General features: G+C 40.0%; 1 protein-coding gene across 3 annotated transcripts in view; it reads left to right on the forward strand.

Annotated features, from left to right (window-relative positions):
• The window catches only part of MTHFD1L (methylenetetrahydrofolate dehydrogenase (NADP+ dependent) 1 like), a 152,801-nt gene that overhangs the window by 88,348 nt on the left and 44,538 nt on the right, over positions 1 to 19,915 (forward strand). For all 3 annotated transcript variants that reach the window (XM_065835134.2, XM_071806421.1, XM_071806422.1), the window contains 4 exons: positions 195 to 295; positions 1,177 to 1,354; positions 14,148 to 14,255; positions 15,912 to 16,064. In XM_065835134.2, coding sequence (XP_065691206.2) covers positions 195 to 295; positions 1,177 to 1,354; positions 14,148 to 14,255; positions 15,912 to 16,064 — 540 coding nt within the window. The remainder of the gene's footprint in view (positions 1 to 194; positions 296 to 1,176; positions 1,355 to 14,147; positions 14,256 to 15,911; positions 16,065 to 19,915) is intronic.

Genomic DNA, 19,915 nt, shown 5'->3' on the forward strand with positions numbered 1-19,915 from the left:
ATGCCTGTTGCTTATTAATTGAAATAAGAATTAGTAAGATAAGTGCCAAAATATTTTTCTCTGGAAGCATTTTACTTGCCTGCAACTGTCATGATCAGCACTGTTTATGTTCAGTTTAGTTTATGGAAAATTCTTTGGCTGGAGAAGACTTGATGTGTCTTACCGTTTCCATTAATTTTTATTTAATTGCACAGAACCTCCAGCTGGTAGCTGATGGCTGCTGTAATCTACAGAAACAGATTCAAATTACTCAGCTCTTTGGAGTTCCTGTTGTGGTTGCTCTAAATGTCTTCAAGTAAGTCTGTTCTTTCATTACTCTTGTGAGTAAATCCACAGTTCAAATTTCACACTTTTCTTGGTTTTGAAATTACTAATTTTTGGCATGAAGTAAAGAAGATTAAAGTTCAAGAAAGATGGAACTGCTGGAGAGAGTCCAGCGCAGGGCAACAAAGATGATTAAGGGAATGGAGCATCTCCCTTATGAGGAAAGGCTGAGGGAGCTGGGTCTCTTTAGCTTGGAGGAGACTGAGGGGTGACCTTATTCATGTTTACAAATACATAAAGGGTGAGGATGGAGCCAGGCTCTTCTCTGTGTCAACCAACAGTAGGACAAAGGGTACTGGGTTCAAACTGTAATACAAGAGGTTCCACTTAAATTTGAGAAGAAACTTCTTGTCAGTGAGGGTGACAGAACACTGGAACAGGCTGCCCAGGGAGGTTGTGGAGTCTCCTACTCTGGAGACACTCAAAACCCACCTGGACACATTCCTGTGTAGCCTCATCTAAGTGTTCCTGCTCCGGCAGGGATTTTGGACCAGGTGATCTTTTGAGGTCCCTTCCAGTCCCTAACATTCTGTGATTCTGTGAAATAATTTCTTTTTTAAGTCAGGAATATAAAGACCTTTAAATCCTTAGCTTGTTCTTAAGCTTTTAAAACCACCAAAAAATATGTACTGTTATGGAAATGTTAATCTTCCATGTTAATTAGCTCTAACAGTTACAGAAAGTGTTCTTGAAACATGTAAATATGCTGTATATAAATGCATTATGTATACAGCACAGTTTCTATGTAGACTTGCTTTACAAGTGCTGATGGTAGAATAAGGCTAAGAATATAATGCTATAAAAAGAGAACTGGTTAAACAAAATAATGAGACAGAACTGTTTGGTTGGCAGAACTGACTCTCCTGCTGAGGTTGATTTGGTGTGTGAGATTGCAAAGCAGTCTGGAGCATTTGATGCTGTACCCTGCAACCACTGGTCGGCTGGTGGTAGAGGAGCAGTCAAATTGGCTCAAGCTGTGGAAAAGGCAGCCAATCAGAAAAACACTTTCAAATATCTCTACAGCTTGGAGGTAAGTTTTTTTTTGTTGTTTTTTAGTGAAAACATGCTGCATCAGTGTTGGAATTAAAACAAGAAGGATGTCGCAACAAAGCTATCTAGCATACTTGGGAAGGGGCTTATCTTTGCTTAAAATCACAAAAGCTGGAGAGAACAGTCTGGCTTGTCTAAACAGAGGAGCAGAATACTTGCTGTTAATGCTCATTATTTAGTCCATTGAATGATGTTTCTGATACTTTTTTGTTTAACATAAAAGTGTGTCTGTAGATGGAGCATTCACAAATTCTTGTGGCAGACTTCTGCGCAAAGATCTCACAGTCAAGATATTTGTCCTGACAATCATCTAAAAAGAAGCATAGTTACTGTCTCACAGTCATGGGTACTGCACCGAGTTGTGGCTCCCTGAAGCATTCGCTGTCTGTATGTGAAGGATGTTAGAGGCAGCACGTGGGTGCTGATGCTACACATCTGCCCAGTGAGACAAGTCATCACAGAAAGTCCTGCCTTTAGCAGCACCCACTTACACACCCACAGCCTTCAGATGAACGTGGTGGCCCAGTCCTGTTCCTTCTCTCCTGCTCATTGGGATTGTAGTCTGCTAGTGCAATACAACACACACAATATATGGGTCACTGCTGCTATTTGCCTTAGATTCTCAGTCTCTCCAGTACCAGCTTCCAGTGCCCCTGCTCTGCTCCAGTTGCATGCACCAGCACCCATAAGCCTGAGTTTCATGACTCACTCTAGCTGCTGGTGCTCAGACCTCTCCTCCTGCTCTCTAGTGTTCATACACACACATCTAGAGCAGAGAGTGCACCCACACAGAAGGTAGCCAGAAATCAGATTTAATGAGAATAGAGGACAAACTGGTGCTCAAGCACAGAGCTCAGTCAGACAAGCTATTGAACAGCCACCTTTACACTCAACTAGCCCCTTCTTCCCCCTTTCCCTCTATTTTTTCTGCCTCTTCCTCTCCAATTCACCTTGATTACTCCCTTTCCCCATCTTCAGTCCTTCTACTAAATATTCCCTGGCAATCTTTATACATTCTCACAATCTCCTTCAAAAATTCCCTGATAAGTTTTACATAGTCCCAAAATGATGTTTTTCGTACATCCTACATTGAGTCCCTGTGCTGCAGGGGCAGTCACCCCCTTTTGTTTGTGAAATGTTCTCATGAAAGAGTTTCCCCATTGACTCACCTTGGTGCACTTCACACCAGGGACAATGGTCTCATCCCTGCCCCCTGCATGGTCTTAGGAAACAGCCAATTCACTATGCTCTAATTTTCACTGATTAGGTTTTCCACTGATTACATTACTAAGTTTCCTCCACCTGTCATTGTTCCTCTGATCCTGCTTGGGCTTTGTGTTTCATTTGCTTAGCCCTTTGTCAGATAATCTGACAAAGGATAGTGTGGTCCAAGTTTCAATCATGTGTCTACCAGAGGTGGTGATTCTTTTTTCCATGTCTTGGAGACTTTGTTATTGCAGTTGTCTGTAAGGTAACATCGCAGCATCATGAGCTGTCAAGAGAAGCAGCTTGCAAGGAAGGGCTCGTCGGAGCCTGAGAGCACCATGCTGGAGTACCGCTGTGCAGGCAGAGTGTTTGGAGGGACCTATTGCTGACAAGGTTATACAAATGATTTCTCAGAACCTTCCTGACTATCCAAATGTGGGTGGGTTAAAATTTGGGCAGCACAATAGACTTCTCTGGCACCAAAGAAACCCTGGTCAAATTTCAGATCCTGTGCCCCAGCTGACAAATGCTACTGAAGTTTCTTTAGAAAATGTTTGAGTGCTATCTTTTAACAGCAGAACCTCAGCTTCATTCTTTTAAATGGCTGAAAGTTCCTGTTTTTATTCATCTCACCAGAAAAAAAGTTCAGCCTGAGGTAGATATGCCCAACTGGTGTCTTTCACTTTCCTCCCTGACATGTACCCTGTATCTCTTGCACCCATTTTATTTCTTCTGTCCACCTGCCCCACTGTTTTCCCAAATGTCAATAATCTGGCCATCTCCTATTAGAGTTAACCAGTGCCTCCAGAGAATAGATGGAAATACCTTGGGAGTAGGTGCTTTGGCTTCTCTACAAGGTGTTTTGCCCAAGGAACATTTTTACAACCAAAAAACGGGCAATGTATCTGCCTTTCTGAATTTGTCTCTAATGAGATGCTCCAGAAACTGAGTGTTTTGCATAATAAAATGGAGGAAAAACATCTTTCAAGAATTCATGTAATAGTTTTCCCTGTAGGACACTTGTAGCACATTAGCATTTGACAAGTCCCATATTTAAATTCTGATGTTACTGTATACTATGGAGCTTACAATCTTGTGCTATGAATGAGCAGAAAGGATTGGTAGGGGTGTACTCTGTCAAGGAAGAAAATGAGATGTTTGATTCCTACTTTTATGTCTTTCCCAGACACGTCTTTTTGTGATGTGTTGCATAAGCAGAATGATCACCTTAAGCACAAAGGGCATGAATCACATCTTTACATCAACCTAATGTCCCATAACTTAACACAAATATTGTAAGCCTCAACAATATGTTGAAGGGATTTTATGAAGACATATGAAGATTTTAAAAAACAGTGAAGTGTAAAATTCAGGCTTCTATTTCATTCTTACTGTGCAAAGGATGGGACTGAAGCAGTTGGAAGTAGGTGAATAAGACAGCGGTGCTGTCACTGGTACAGAGTGGTGGGCTCGCAGAGACGTGAAGGAAAGCCACCTCTTCAAAATGAGCCTGCCCAGATACTAATTAAAGTTGTAGTAGGATTTTTTGATGTAGCAATTTTGAGGACTGGTTTCTACTCTTCAAAGAGGTGACTGACAGAAAATTAAACAAGAGAAGAGGTAGTAAGATGGGATTCAGACACGTGATTTCCCCTGTCATTGTGCCTAAAGGGGATGCAAGTGAAAGGACATAGTTCCAGCCCTCATCTTTCTGGTGACTACCAGCTTTATCCAGTTACTTGAATATTATTAATTCCTGGTTGTCTCAAGTTTGACAGCATTTGCTATGGTGTGGTCTGGTTTTGTTTTTGTTTAAAATTTCCCCTTTGGAAGGTCAAGGGGGGAATTATTCTGCATAAAACCACCACCACTTCATTCATATATCTGTCTGTCTTTATTACTCTTCCTTTTACTCCATGTCTCAATTTAGTCCTTTGATGTCTATGCATGTTGTTTCCCTCAGTCTGGAAAACTTCATCAGAATTTGCTTCCAAAATTGGCTATAATTAGAACAATTTCCATCAGCACAGACTGCTGTAGCTATAATGGGTTCACTCAATATTTTGATGTTTTGTTAGAAAACATTACTCTAGGGATTTAAAAACAAAGTCCAAAAGCGCTATATGTAAAACTGGCTTAGATCATTTTTTACTACTTACACCAAACTTTGCAGCAAACTATATTATTAGCATACAGTCAGGCATCTAATTAGAGGATAGTCCAGGTGAACTGGGCTCTCTTATGTTTTTTTTTCCAAATGACATGGATCTCTGCAGTGCTTTATGTAATTTCCAAATGTGTATTTGAAAAAAAAGACTTCCTTGGAAGGTGTTTACAAATGTGTATAATGTGAGAAGAACAAGGGAGTCTTTTCTAGATCTGTCAAATCCTGTAGAAAGTTGGGGATCAGCTTATTTTTTTCTGAATCTTGAGGTATGTTTATAAATTTATATTATCTTGTCCAGTGATACCCAAGCATATGCTGAATGAGCAATTTCAGACAGTGAACACAACACAGTTGTGTCAGTTCAGGACTCAGGCTCAGCTAAGTGGTCCTGTTGAGTATCAGCAAGCTGGTCTAGAAGACTGTGCTCATGTGGTTATGTTCCTTGAAGCATCTCAGTCTGTTTAAACTTCCTCAGGTGTCTCTGTGTGACACAGTGTTCTGTAGTCCCACTTTAGATTGCTTTTCAGTTTATCTTTATTTTTCTAAGCAGGCAAGCTTTTGTTTTTATCCTAGTAGCTGGTGTTTGGTTATTTGTTTGGGTTTTTTTACTGCTTGTTTCTTGCAAAGGTTTGTTTGACATTTGGTATTAGACGAGCAAATATTTTTCAGGAATTGAAATGAGAATAGAAGCAGCTTCAGGTGTATTTTGAGGGGACTGTGAAAATAGCTGCACATATGATTTTTGTAGCACATATGTGTGCCAGTATCATTTAATGGATCAAGTACATGACCTCTGACAAGCAACACCAGCACTATTGTCACTTTAAAAGTGTAAGAAAAGGACATAAACAGCTGCGGTGCATCATAACATGCTTACAGTATTAGGAATTGTATGGGCCAAGGGGAGTTCAAGCAAAAGGATGAATTTTTATATGATAGGCTTCAGAGTGTATAACACAGTTTAAAAGATTATTGGCAGTAGTTGTAATAAATACTACAGTACTGTGTGGGGTTAATTTGCATTTTTACCCCCGCTGCACACTAACCTCTCTTATTTTACTGTTGAATTCGTTTCTTGCCAAGTATTTCTCTTCAGTTGTTTTAAAGGTCTCCTGAACTCTGTATGAAATAATCTGTGCTTAAAAAAAAAAAAAAAGAATATTTATACATATATACATATAGATATAATATTGCTACATATGGAAAATATCAAAATATCGACTCTCTTATCACTGTTGACTTCCTTTCTGGGTTCACTTTTCTTGAAGTATGGGTCTTTAAGTTGCAGCAGAAAGCTATTACTCAAAATAAAATTGACTGACCCATTAAAAGTAAGTTTAGATAACTAGAGGGAGGATAGGAGAGAATGGAAACATACACATCCCTTTCCCAAATTTCTCTGGCTTCAGTGCCTGTTCTTGGCAGGGGGAGGGAAGCTGCATTCCCCACTGATGTGTGCCTGGTGAGTAACCTGCCTTCCTTCACTGTCCTGGTCTCCTCTCTTCTCCTGTGGTGAACTCTCCCTTGACTCAGAGCAGCCCTTCTCAGCCTGGGAGAGGAAGCCGAGGTCCGAATGAAGGCAGACACTAGTTTTTTAAGAGGTGCAGTGCCCCTTCCTGCAAGGCAGCTGGAGCACAGTGGGCTGACACTCCAGGAGATAAAGGAGAGAAGGACAGGCATGTGGTGTGGGGCAGGATCAGCATTTCTGGCTGGTTAGCGAGCTGGCATAGGCCACTTAAAAGACTGACATGGCAGCCTGACAGATATGATTGAAGAGTCTCAAATCACCTGATTTGTGCTGCATTGGAAAACTAAATTGAAGAGTGTAAAGTTCACAAAAGGGCGAGAGGAGAAATGTTTTTCCAGTCTTCCAAGTTTGTCAGATGACATCTATTTTTGCCAGTACTCTGCCTTTAGGTAATATCATGACAAATGAAAATATTTCCAGGTTGTACTGCGGAAGTTGATGGCACAAATATTTTGGCTGAGTGCAGTGAATTGCCTGGCCAGCTTGCAGAACAATGAGAGCTTTCTCAGCTGGGGACGCCCACAGGGAATGAGGCTGAGTAGCAGCACTTCTCAAGGAGGCATTCAGACAGTTAGCAGCCTCAGCACTGGTATTTTTCTTCCCCTGATAGAAGCATAGAAATAACTTGTGCAAATCTGGAGCATCAGAGGCAACAGTTTTTGCTGCCTCTGCTGTGCAATGGCAGTATGGTGTAGGCTGCCATTTGGCTCATTTCTTTCAGTCTTTGCTTCAGCTGTCAGAGACAATGGGTCACTCAGAGGGGTCTAAGGGTAGCATCAAAACAGAGAAAACTCTGCCATCAGTGATTCTCTGTATGTTATCTTCTCTTCCATCCGCTGCTCACAGTCTCCAATAACAGGAATGAGCTGTGAATAATGAAGGAGGGAAGAGACTCGTCAATGGAGGCGGCCACTCAGTGCATGTACTAGGAGAAGGAGAGTGGCTGTAATAGGAAGACAGAGTCAAGAAGGGCTCACGGGGCTTGGGTTTGAGGACACTGACTTCCAACGGAATGTTCTAAGGCAGAGCATTTCTCTTCATTTGTAAACTGGTCCTCTTCTCAATCCCAGTGTGATTGAAAATCTGTGTGTGTGTGTCAAGACTATTGTCTGCTTCCTCTACTAATACCATGAAGCTACTAAGCCATGAAAGCCATCCATCATGTGTCTGCTGTCATGTCAGCCTAAAATACCTCTGTTCCTTTCCCTAGGAGGAAAAAAATTTCTTTATGTTTTGTTTTGGTTGTTTTGTTGGGTTTTTTTTTGAGGGGGGTGGATTTTGTTTGTTTGGTTGAATTGGTTTGGTTTGGTTGATTGGTCAGTTGGTGGTTTTTAATAAAGCACAGAATTCAGTCATGTATAGACCCAGTGGAAAGTCCTGAAGCAGTACTGGAGTAGGAATAAATAAAATTATATATGCTCCTTACTGAAACTTTTCCTAATAAACAATGGAGATGATTTGTCATCTTGAAATGCAGGCTGTGCTGCCTATGGGGTATGCTAGTCTTTAAACTATTTCCCCCCACCCTACTGCTAGTAAGCCATCTAGCAATGAAGCCACATTAAAGAGGAATTCCACAGGGCTGTACCAGCCTCTCCTCCCACTCCCATCAAAGAGATTTCAGTGGAGTCTGGAAATTGGGTGTTCTGGGGTTGGAAACTATCTTTCTTCCACTCCATCTCTTTTTTGTGGATGTAGACTCTTGACGACACTCCACTTTTATGTTTGTTTTCATTATTTTATTATTCTTTGCATGAAGCAATTTTCTTAAGCACAGCTGGGGTTTCAAAGTTGGGGAAATGGAAAATAAATCTCTAAGGCCACAGGCTTAGGTGTTGATTCACAAACTATTTAACTTGACTGCATATGCTTTTCTGCAAATTGAAAAACAAACTCTTGTCCTGTGCCAACAAAGGAAGAGGAGCGCTAAAGACTTGGGAATCCTTTTGTCAGCCACTGATCTTCTGGAACCAGAATATACAGATACTTTAATAAATGTGGTTTTATTTTATCATGGGGAAAAGTGAGAAATAGGAGTTCAAATGTGCAGCGTCAGCTATTGTTTTAGCACTGCACTCTGTCACCCCACACAGCACCTTCAGCCATACTCCCATCATGTGTTTTCATTTGGCAGCCTTCCCAAGAAGAGGAATGACTGATGTCTGCATACTGTTTCACTTAGCCAACAAGCAATTCTGTATTATTGCTTTCAGTGAATGCATAACTTAAAATAAAAAAAAAGTGCCAGTGCCTTGAATTTTAAACTATTTTAAGACTTTCTGTTAAAACACAAGTGGTTTAGCAACAATAAACCCAGAGGTTGGTGACTTCATCATTAAATTGGTGATTTCATAATTAAAAATAGGCAGTGAAACTAAAGTGCATGCTTAAAGAACTTGAAGGATTAAATGTCTAAGTTAAAAGTGAATAGTGCTTTTGTATATTCTCTGTTTAAACACGTTTTTCAGCAGTATCTTAAGTTTTCACAGAGAATAAAGTAGCTTCAAATATTTATGTTGTATAACTGTGACGAGATCATTTCAGACAATGCTGCACTGATGGGCATTCACTTAAGGTGTTCGGTCTAAGCTGGATAACACTGGTGCTTCTGAAAGTAGTTGTGGCTTTGCTGAGAACTTGCTGCATGAAGACCGACTATGGACTTATTGCTGTTGACTCTGGCTTTTCAGAGATGTTTTCTGTTGGACCATATTTTGGTGGGGAATTCAGGAAGAATGTATAAAAGCAGAAGAAAGGAAGAAGGAAAGGAACAGGGCTTGTTCTCAGCAGTCTCAGAAACTGGCCGTGGGTAGTTAAAAAGATGAGCTTCTTTCTCCAGTAGCTAAAGAGCTTAAGGTCAGGTGTTCAGATTACGATGCAAAAGATGAGAATCCCAAGCACAGTCCTGAGCTGGGTGCCTGGTGATCTGCATGTTTCAGTTCATGTGATGCTGACTTTTGGCAACAAGACAGATTTCAAGAATCCCAGCCCAAGCCACGTGTCCCTGCCCCAAATCGCTTTTTCTGCTGGTACATTTCAGTGATTTGTTTTGAACAGTCTGAGCAACTCTTTCTGCAGAGATGGCACTTCAGGCATCTCTGCCCCTCTGCTTTATACTGGCTTTAGCCTTTATGATAAACTGCATGTGAACTGATCTGGGGTAAAAAAGTTTGTGTTTTTTTTTCCTCCTGAGTTACGTTTTAGCTTTAATCATTTATCCTGTATGTGCTGCCCTCTTGGTTGCACTGACACATGAGTGGGTGTGAGCAGCGGAAGGAGGGAGGATGAAGGAGGGTCTGTTAAAGCTGGTCTGCTGTCTGTGGAAATCCTCATCAAGACCCACATCGAAAATTGGTAATCTAAGTTCTAGTGTTACAGCTGAAGGAAGAGGTGAAGAGTTAAAGAAATGTGAGGAAAGGCTAGCATAAATGAAACTCTATTAAAATATATTTTGGTAAAAACTTTGCTGTTGATAATATTGGAAGAAAGTAGATTGTGTAATAAACAGCACCAAATTGCGAGGGGGATGACCTGCAAGTAGCAGCATGGCTGGGTGACAACACTGGTGTGATTTCATCTTGGATAATCAATTCAGTCTTGGGAATGACAGGCTCTACTCTTTATCAGCACTGATTTCTTCCTTTAATCAGTCTCTATCAAGTAATGAAATGTACAGCTATACAGATACTGCTTTTGTGAAAGCAGTTGGTGCACTTATGCTGGAACACTTGTTATCCTTTAGCTGAGGAGATAATCCTGTTTATGGTGTGAGCGCTTGGCAGCTTCAACAAGCACGTGTGTTTGTGCTTTCCTCAGAAGGAGCATATGGCCTGGGTAGCTTTGAACGTATGAGATTTCAGAAACACACATTGTCTCTGACAGGGCTGGGGAGGACAGTTTTTTCTCAGAGAAACACCAAAACTACTTACCTGTCAGCAGATATTTATACCGTGTGGCCCTGTAGCGTTTTCTCATATTCGGTATAAATTTATATTAACTACCATTTTCTCAAGAAGCTAAAACTGAAACTGAAATTAATTCTCCAAAGCTGTCATATTTATTTCAGCATTAGTACTAATGCATAGTTGCGTATCTATAAAAGTGGGTTTTTCTCTAAATCCATACTGTCTCTTGTGCGTCTGTCACCTGTTCTCCACTTAAATGTACTTAGTTGTGTAACACTCTCAACTTTACATAAGGGAAATGAGAAGAGGAGCAGTTTTTATTGCTGAAAAATAGCAGTTTTTATTTCCATTTGATGCTTTCAGCATCTGCATATTTTTTAAATGTCATTATCACCATAGTTGTCCAGATAGCAGAAATGCTATGGAACCAAGTAGCTCTTCATAAGGATGCATCTGCACGTACCATCCAGGTGGGACTTTTCTCCTTTCTTTCATTGAGAGTGTTTTCCTGAGGGCCTGCAGCTGAGGATGCCACACTGTGGTTTGCAAGTGGGAATGAACAGCTGGTTCAGGAATATCCTAGGCCACTGTAGAAAATTCTCAGACAAAGAACGTGAGAAAGATGAAATTCCTTGGTTTTTCTAAGTGTCTGGGATATGTGGCTTCTGCTGGCAGATGTTTGATCAAGGTTTTGCTAGAAGAGTCTGGTATCAGCTGGAGAAAAAATCCAGCTTAAAATCCCTTAGTGATTTAGGAACTTAGAGCTATATGCCTCCATTTTTTAGCCCCTTTGAATTCAGCTGAGAACTTTGCCATATGATTTAGCACAGTGAAGCATTGCTACATATGGTGGATCCCTGTGCCCATTGATGAGAGTATTTCTGTAGCAAAATGCTGAGTAATCAACAGATTGTTGAAAACCTGAAGCTAGACCTGCCCTTAAGACCAGATAAGAAGTTGGGATTGTTCCTAGAAGTGCCTTGTAAACATCAAGGCTTTTGCTGTGGCATACATGTAAAAAGTCTCTCGAGCTCCTAGAGCTTCTCTGATAGATAACAGTATATTCTTGTCAGCTGGAATGAATTTGTATTCCTCACCTAAAGTATGTTTCTTTGGAAAATACTTCTTTAAGTTAAATTAAAATTAGGTTTCCCAGCAGTATTACTTCATAACTGAAACACAGGAAACTTTTTTTTTTTGCTCGAAATGCTCTTACACTGTGATTCTGAGTAGATAATCTCTCAAAAGTCCCACTAAATACTAGGAAACAGGTGGATCCTTAGCACAGTGTAGTGTACTCCTTTCCCTACTCCTGAAACTTCAGGAAGGAAGGCTGTCTGAGGGTGTGCACGTGCATGAGCTGCATTAATGTGTACAGGGCATCCAAGCCTCCCTGCTGGTTTCTCTCTGAGTCGTGTTCGGGACTCATCTACCTGTGTTGTGAGATTAAACAGGCTCAAACTCTCCTATGACACCATGCACATTGCCTCACTGTTTGCATGCATGTGCCTTGCAGGAACATGTGATAGTCTCAGGAAACCACAACTGCTTCCCTACTGGTGATTCTTCTGAGGTTATTTTGGCAAAATTTGAGGTGTGGGGAGTGACCTGAAAGGTATCTGAAATTCTGGTTAAAAACAAACATAAATCCATAGAGATACAGTTTGACTGTCCAGTTCACACTCAGTGGTGATCCAAGATACCACGTACATCCCGGGAGGAGCAGAATGCTACCGCTGTCATTAGAGTAGGCTGCTCTGATGTTAGCCAGAGCCCTGCTGTCTTGCATTTGGAAACTGCAGCTATGGTTGCTGGAAGGGCGCTGAGGGTGTAGTAAATATACTGCTGTCAAATAACTTTGAAATATTTTGACACAAATGCAGGTTCGATCTAAATGCACATCTCCATCTCAACGAGTTGACTGAGGTCTAAGCAGAAAGCTGTTAGTTTTGATGCTGGCCTACTGAGAGTGAACCTCCTTTTGCCTTTGCTTTTGCTGCTGTTGTTAGTCCTTGACTGCAAGCAAACAGCTCCCAAAAGGCAAGCTAATCGACACATTTTGCATTTCTTCCACTGTGTTCAAAACTGCTGTGGGTATGAACAAATTTAATAATCAACCTGAGAGTTTCACCTTGTGATGGCTATCCATGTCACTAAATATTTCATTCAGCTTAATGCAGCCTGGAATTATATCCAGGATATTTGCAATGTGTTATCTCCAATGCTCATTAGATTTTTTTTGCACTGCTTGAATTCCTCGAAAAAGCCTGAAGTCAGGAGCGTGACATCATTCCATCGAATTAAGGTGCAATAATCATATATTCAACATGTTCAGAAAGGGGTTTGTGGAACATCTTTAAATGTCACTTCAAAATTTTGTATTGGGGGAAGATTTTATTTGAGTCTTAGTAGCTTTTAACTTCCTTACTTTTAAGCTACTTGAAAGTCTAACAAGCTTCTTTTCTTGTGACATCTGCATTGCTGTAGTTCTTTATTAATGTAAAGGCAGACTACTTGCAACTTTAATTTTTCTAAAATTCAGTCATAAATAACAGAAAGGTCAGTCTGACATAAACCCTTCAACTGATGTATTGTTGTAGAAAAGCCATTACTTCTAGACAGGCATTGCAAAAATGTGATTGACTGTGGCACTTCCTATAAATGCACCAGATAGAGTTTGTTATTCGCAAACCAGTTTCTGGCCTTTGTTGGAATAAAATGAAATACATCTATTTTGTGTTCTGGTGATTTTTGTATTGCTTGAGATTACCAAGTCTTCTTCCCGAAGTGGTATCCCTTCAGATTTTGTTAAACACTTCTTCCGCATGTGTTGATAATTAAATATGCTAGAGTACAAATTTCTGGTGGGATGTTCCCTGGAGTATTGCATGCATCTCTGGCCATCTGTGGTCAGCACCAAAGAAGCTGAACTGGTGTTATGATCATTCTTCCATCGTCCTGTTCTTATTGGAAGAAGTAGAAGAGGTTGGCTTTTTAAAAATAGGCTAGAGACGTCATAACTGTTTTCTCCAAGGTCATTCAAAACAGAAGAGGAGAGAAAGAGGAAAGAGTTGTTTCCTCTAAATAAACAGAAACGATGGCACAAAAAGTAAATGTCTAATCTGATGACAAAAAATGTCTGCTGAAAATGTGTGAAAGGATTTCTAACAGCCTGAATCTGAGAGCCTCCGTCTGCCTTCAAAGAGAAGCTGTAAAGGCAGAACACATGTTCAGTTTGATCTGAATAACTTTATCTGGACACTCATGGAGACTAGGGTTGAACCTAGTGACTTGTGATTTCAAAGTGCATCCTAGGATGCTTTCATATTCTATTTTTTTTTTAAGTGTCCAAAGTGCTTTACAGTATCAGTGCTACAATTCAAAATACATCTGTTAGGTAGGATAGGAGGAGAGAATAAAATATATACATATATATATATGTATAAAATTATGATCAAAGGAGCAGTGATGGGTCAGGAATTTTCTGCTACAGTTCCTTGCTTCTCAGAGGAACTTCCTCTGGCTGCTTACTCCAGTGCATTCATCCACTCATTGTACAGTTTATCTTTATTGTGAAATGAAATATCTTTGTCTGCTGATCTCTGTTAACCCAGTGCAGCTTGCTTCTGTGTGTCTGCAGAGTGTGGTAGCTCTTGATTCATAAAACTGCATTGCAGTAATTTTCTTCCCCCACTTCAGGCAAGAGTGTAAGCTCATGTTGTCAACTTTGTAATGCGCAAATTGTACAAGCTTCTAAATGATGGAGTAGCTGAAACTATGGTTGTAATTCGTGTACCTGGAGCTGAGTCATATCCTTTACCAGTGCGCTTCACTTGGTTTCATGCTTTAGCAAGCCTGTTTAACAAGGATGAATCTAAATGAGAGATTCAGATTTCTCACTCAGTAAACAAGATTCTAGTTTCTCTTGGCTAATGTTTGTCCTTGTATTGTTTCCTTGTCTCTGCAGCTTCCTATTGTTGAAAAAATAAGGATCATTGCTCAGAAGGTGTATGGAGCTCAGGATATAGAGTTGTCTCCCACTGCACAGTCACAAGTTGATCAGTACACCCGGCAGGTAAGAACACCAGTGAATTATGCAGTCAGGTAACTGATGGAGAAGACTTGGGAAACCTTGGGGTCTGAAAGGTTCTCAGATTGGAGTGTTTAGTCAAGCGTTGCTAAAAGGCATGAGCTTACCCATGGTGCTAAACTGTGGAGGTCAGTGTGGATTGGTTTAGATTAGGTAGAACAGAATGATTTTAACCTTGAAAGCTATCTCCCATGGATATGTGTGCTATTTGGAATAATTCTGAGATTGTTGGTGAAACTCTATACTTTCTATGCAGAGTGGTAATTTTTCTGGTTACTGCCTTGAGTGTGTCAACTGCACATTTGCAAAAGTAGCAGCTAGTGAATGTGTCTGATTTTAGTGTGAGTGGTTTGTTTGTATTTGCAAAAAATGAGTTTGCAAACATACAAAGACCTGTGCACAGCTATGCATATTAGTAACAAAGCTCCCAATATTTGTAAAATATTTTGGTTTCCTTCTGTTCATATTATTTTTCAAGGGGTTATAAATGCTAGAAGGTGAAATAGATCACCATTCATAAAGCACGTGGGCTTTGTACAGTTTGAAAGCAGTTTTAAAACCATGTGGCGTGGTGAATATATTTTCTGTAATGGGAAAGCTTCTGTGTCTATACACGGCTGGATCCTCTGTCAAAAAATAGGAACTATGGGTGATGTGTCACAGAAAAAAATCCTGAGTATACTTCAGCATCCTGATCAGACAGGCAGAAGTATAGCCATCTTCTCTATAATGCAAATCTCCTGAGAATAAATTTGATTTTCTCAATGTAAAATAAGCTTGTTTAGTGTACTTGAAGCAAAATAATCCATGCCTTTATCTTTTCCTACTGTGATTCTCTAATACTTTTTTTTTTTTAGTCTAAACTTTAGTAGCATTAGGAAATATTTTCACAATGTCATTAAAGGATTGTTGTCAGCACTGGGCTGCAGAGGCAATTCCCTGCAGTGCTGCCACTCCTCCTGGCCTTGTGAATTGTATCCCTGTTTGTCAAGGAACTGAGCAGAAGGGTGGAAGGTGCCTGGAGGTTAATTGGGAGACAAACAGTGCATGTGCGCAGCTGCTGTGAGGTCCTTCTCCTGATTTTCTCCCACTTTTTGAGTAACTACTGCACTGTCATTAGTGAAGTTGATACCATCACCTCATGCAGTTTTTGTCTTGATTAAAACAAAGCAAAGCACCATGGGCCATTTGTGATATTAATACCCTCTGAGAGTTTTGGACTATGAATCCTGGTCTCATGTAGTTATCTAACTGGGCCATTAGAGCCCAGAGGGAAGTTCTAGTCAGCTGCTGTAGGTTACTTGTTCAGTGTGGTACCTATTGTGCACGGTCTCTAAAAATACACACTCTAGCCATTTTATAGGCAACTTTTGCACCTAACTCTAGGTTGAGAACCCACTCAAGAAGCTGGATAGCGCTGCAGTCAAATCTCTGGAGACAAAGGTTTGAACTAAGAGAGAATAACATGTGAAATACAGTATTCTGCCTCTTTCTGAAATATTCGCTGGTAAGAAACTGAGGTTAACTATTGCTATATGGATTTTAGGATTTCCAGAAGATACTGATAACAAAGTAAAAATATATTCTGTCTTTACTGCAATCTCAAAAAAAAAAAATTATTTTTTTTCCTTTTTCTGTTAGGGATTTGGAAATCTCCCCATTTGTATGGCAAAGACTCACCTGTCCCTCTCCCATCAGCCTGAGAGGAAGGGCGTTCCCACTGGTTTCATCTTGCCTATTAGTAATGTACGAGCCAGTATTGGAGCTGGATTCATCTACCCTTTGGTTGGAACGGTGAGTGCAGAATATTCAACTCGATCACTCCCCTTCCTTTGACCCAGCTTGACAGGGAAGTGCATTTCCTGTTTGCCTCTAAAAATAGTGTGTAGAACAAGGTGAGTTCTTGTTTGGTTTGTTGTTGTGGTGGTTTTTGTTTTGTTTTGGGTTTTTTTAATAATAATTTTATCCTCAAACTTTTTGCAGCTCTACGTTGATATGGAAAGATAATTAGGAAAATGTAATACCTTATAAGAGCTCTGGCTACAGGGTGTGAGAGAATGACTCTTGCCATTGGTTCTGTTTCTGATGTTTTCAGTTAATCTAGAATACTTAGGCATCCTAATGCTGCAGAAAAATGAATTTACGTGTCCGTTGCCTTTCCTTATTCAAACTGCAGCCTGTACATACCTGTAGTTACATGATTATATTCTAAATGTTATATCTTTCATCCATCTCTACAAAGCATCCTGTGATGTATTTAGATGAAAGGAATTGTGTTAGGAAAAAGTGTGTGATTAAAATGATTGCCTTTCAGCTGATGAGCCTAATCTATTCCCAGTCCTTGTGAACATCTCTGCTGGTTCTGTAAAACTAAGTTATGGTGGGAAGGGATAGACTTCTAACTGCAGAAGCAGTAGCACATTCTTTCTCCTTTTTAGAGGTTTAAACAATGAGGTGCTAAAAAGAGGCTATTGTCATCCTTTCTTCCTACCTGTCCTTAAAAGTACATACTCAGATTAGGAAACTCCTGGTGTTTTCTTCCCTGACATGCCTGATCAAAGTAGCTGAGAAGCCAGTTAGCTCATGCCTTTGCCAGCCGCACACATCTCTTCCCAAACGGTAGTTGAACTGTATCTGGAATTTCATAGCATGAATAATTACTTATGTGTAGCTGATTCATGGGATGGTGCTAGAGAGGGGATGCAAAAGCCATTGCATTTCCGGAAAGAGTACTCTCCCAATGTTATCTCATCTTCCCAGAGCATGGCCTGATTTCCTTGTGTAGCAGTACACTTAGGAAAGGTTGAAAGTTTCTAATCTATTGTTTTGAATTCCCTCTGAAACAATTAAGTGTTTGAAACAAGGAAGGAAGTACTTTCTGACCAGGAGAGTTCCTGGAGTTCAGGAAACTGTGTCACTTTAACTCACTGGACTTCAGGACATGCTTTCCTTTTGTATGGTCACATTATGTGCATCTACCAGAAGTGGAGCACAGCTGTGTATTTAAATTGTGTAAGACAAAATTCTAATTACTGGTGACAGAATAAAATTTGTCAGAAGTTCCAGTATCTCCTTTATGGCCTGGGTTCAAGAGTGCACTGGAAGATGTGTGTCATAAAGTTGTGAGGAGTGAATGTGAAGAATGGGCAGCAACTACTTCAAATCCACAAGGGAGCTATTCTCTAGTGTGTCAGAGTGAAATGTTCTCAGGTTGAGCTTTCTGAATGAATCACAGTCTGCATGCTTCAACACAAACTAGCTGCAGTTCAACCTCATAAACCCATAGGAACTGTCCGTAGGATCAGTATATGCCAAACAAATTCAAGGATTATCTCTCATTTTTGGTTTCTGCCTAGAACCCAAAAATACTGTTATTGTGAAGGACATTTTATATAGGAGATTTCTTACTGGAGGAGATTGTGAAAAACACATCCAAGTTAGTTACCCTGACTTTGGTGAGAGTTACTATAGTCGTGGATCTTTTCCTGTATCAGGAACTGGGTAGGCAGTGTACTCTTAGTGTTATGTATTCCAAGAGAGTTTGTAGGGCAAAGTACTGTATAAACATAACATCCCCATGAGCTAAAAGTCTTAGTAGACAGATGTCAATCATCAGTTGTTTGGAAAATATTGCTAATGCTCAGGAATGTGGGACAGAATACTTCTTGGAACTATCACAATTGCTACAAAACAAAACAAATTAATTAATATGAATGTATACCTAACATACTTGCCTTACAATTCTTTCTCTAGAGTTCAATTTATGGCAAGAGCTTCAAATTGCTGCCTTTTAGAATTCAGAGTTGTGATCATCAGGAAACAAACTCTCATAATAGACTTATAACACTAATTTTGAGATCGCTTTTCTATTTTGAGATGTTCAGTTTTTCTATGTGCATTGCTATCTGCAATTAAGTCTAAGGGCTAGTGGTACTTTTTAAGTTGTGCAAGAAGGAGTATTTTTGATATTACATTCCAAAACTGAGAGTCTTCCTTTGACAGTTCTCCTACTAATAAAGCTGTCTGAAAATGTCTACAAGATCAAAGCAAGTATAAAAGGGCATGTCCTGAAGGCTTAAAGTGGCTGGAAGTCAGATGCTATGACTAGAGGGATTACAGAAATCCTGGTGACACCATATGGTGAAAGCATCCAGTCATGACAGTGAATTAGTTTTCTTTATATAGAAAAAAAAAATGCTATTGGACAACACATTCATAAAAGTTGTAGTGATAATTCTGATGCTAATTAAAGGTCACACTCCACCCTTAAAGCGTATTTTTAAAACATGGCAAGCTCCTTTCACTCCGACCTGGCAGAACTTATCAGTGGTAAAGCAGGTCATTAGAATTCTGCTCCAATTTAATCAAGGAAGGCATTACAAATGAAAGAGACAAGTACTGCCAAAAGATAATAAACTATCTGCAGTACCAAGCATTTGTAGTTTGACCTTGTCTTTAGCACATGTAAATGAATTAGATTTGTATTTACCCCAGCACTGATAAGCAACCCTGAATTTTTTTTTTTAAATGAAATAGTTAACATGTTGTCTTCATGTTCTCTAAGCAAAATTTGTTTTGTGTTGTGGTTGGCTCTGGTTCCCTTACAGCATCGAAGTCTTTCCAGGAAAAATGAGCTGAGCCTTATCGGAGGAAATAAGCAGTGAAACAAGAGGTGCATTTAATTAACACTGGCACAGCTTTTATCCAAGTTCTCTGCAACCATGACCCAGAGGGCTGCATCACTCTCACAGGTGGACTGTTGACATCATTGCTTGGCTGAACAGAGTGATGGCAGGAAGGCTGCTGGAGTATATGTAGGAAATCAGTGAGGTCATTCACTAGCAATGCTTGGGTGGAGAATTATTAGATTTTTGTAGTATGTGTGTTTCTCTCCACCCTCACCCAAAGAGTCATTGTAGTTTGGTGCGTTCTCACATTCCAGCCACGTTTCCATTGTTCTTTTTCATGTGACGTGCAAGAATGCAGGCTGATCGTAGGAGTAAACCTTGTTATCTTTTGCCTTTGTGAAATGACACCACCAAATCACTGGTGTGAGTAATACAGCTGTGTTTGTATCACAGTGAGATTTTTTAAAATATATACTGCCCTTTCCCAACCATGCACTTTTGTCTACATGGGTTAAAATTACAGGCAAATTCACTTTGAAAATATGTGGAGCCTTTGGAGCCACGCCAGCTCCCAAATTCTCACGATGAACTGACGTCCTTCAGATATTGACATATCTGAAGAAAGGTCAGTCTATTACAGAAATATTCTTTTCCTCCCCATAGAGAATGCAATTCAAGTCTCTAAAACAAGTTCTGAAACTATGTCCTCTGGGAAGGGACTCTTGGGGTGACCCAGTGTGCTTTGAAATAAGTTTATGGGAGTGATAAAGCCCTAATTCACTCATAGGTGAGAGCCAGGACTGTCCTGCTAAAATATTACCTAAACATTTTAAGGGGGAACAGAGCCTGAAAGTAAATATTTTTATGAATGATTTTTGAAGGAAAATATTGTTCCCTGTTGAGTGAATTTCTTATTTCATACTGGTTAAGAGCTTAACAAGTTTTTAGGGTGTCCTTTGAACATAAGTTGGACTCCAGGCCCACCTGAAGTGAAATTGCAGTTTCCCAGTGGTGCAA

The sequence above is a fragment of the Patagioenas fasciata genome, chromosome 3, assembly GCF_037038585.1.
Source record: "Patagioenas fasciata isolate bPatFas1 chromosome 3, bPatFas1.hap1, whole genome shotgun sequence".
Classification (NCBI taxonomy): Eukaryota; Metazoa; Chordata; class Aves; order Columbiformes; family Columbidae; genus Patagioenas; species Patagioenas fasciata.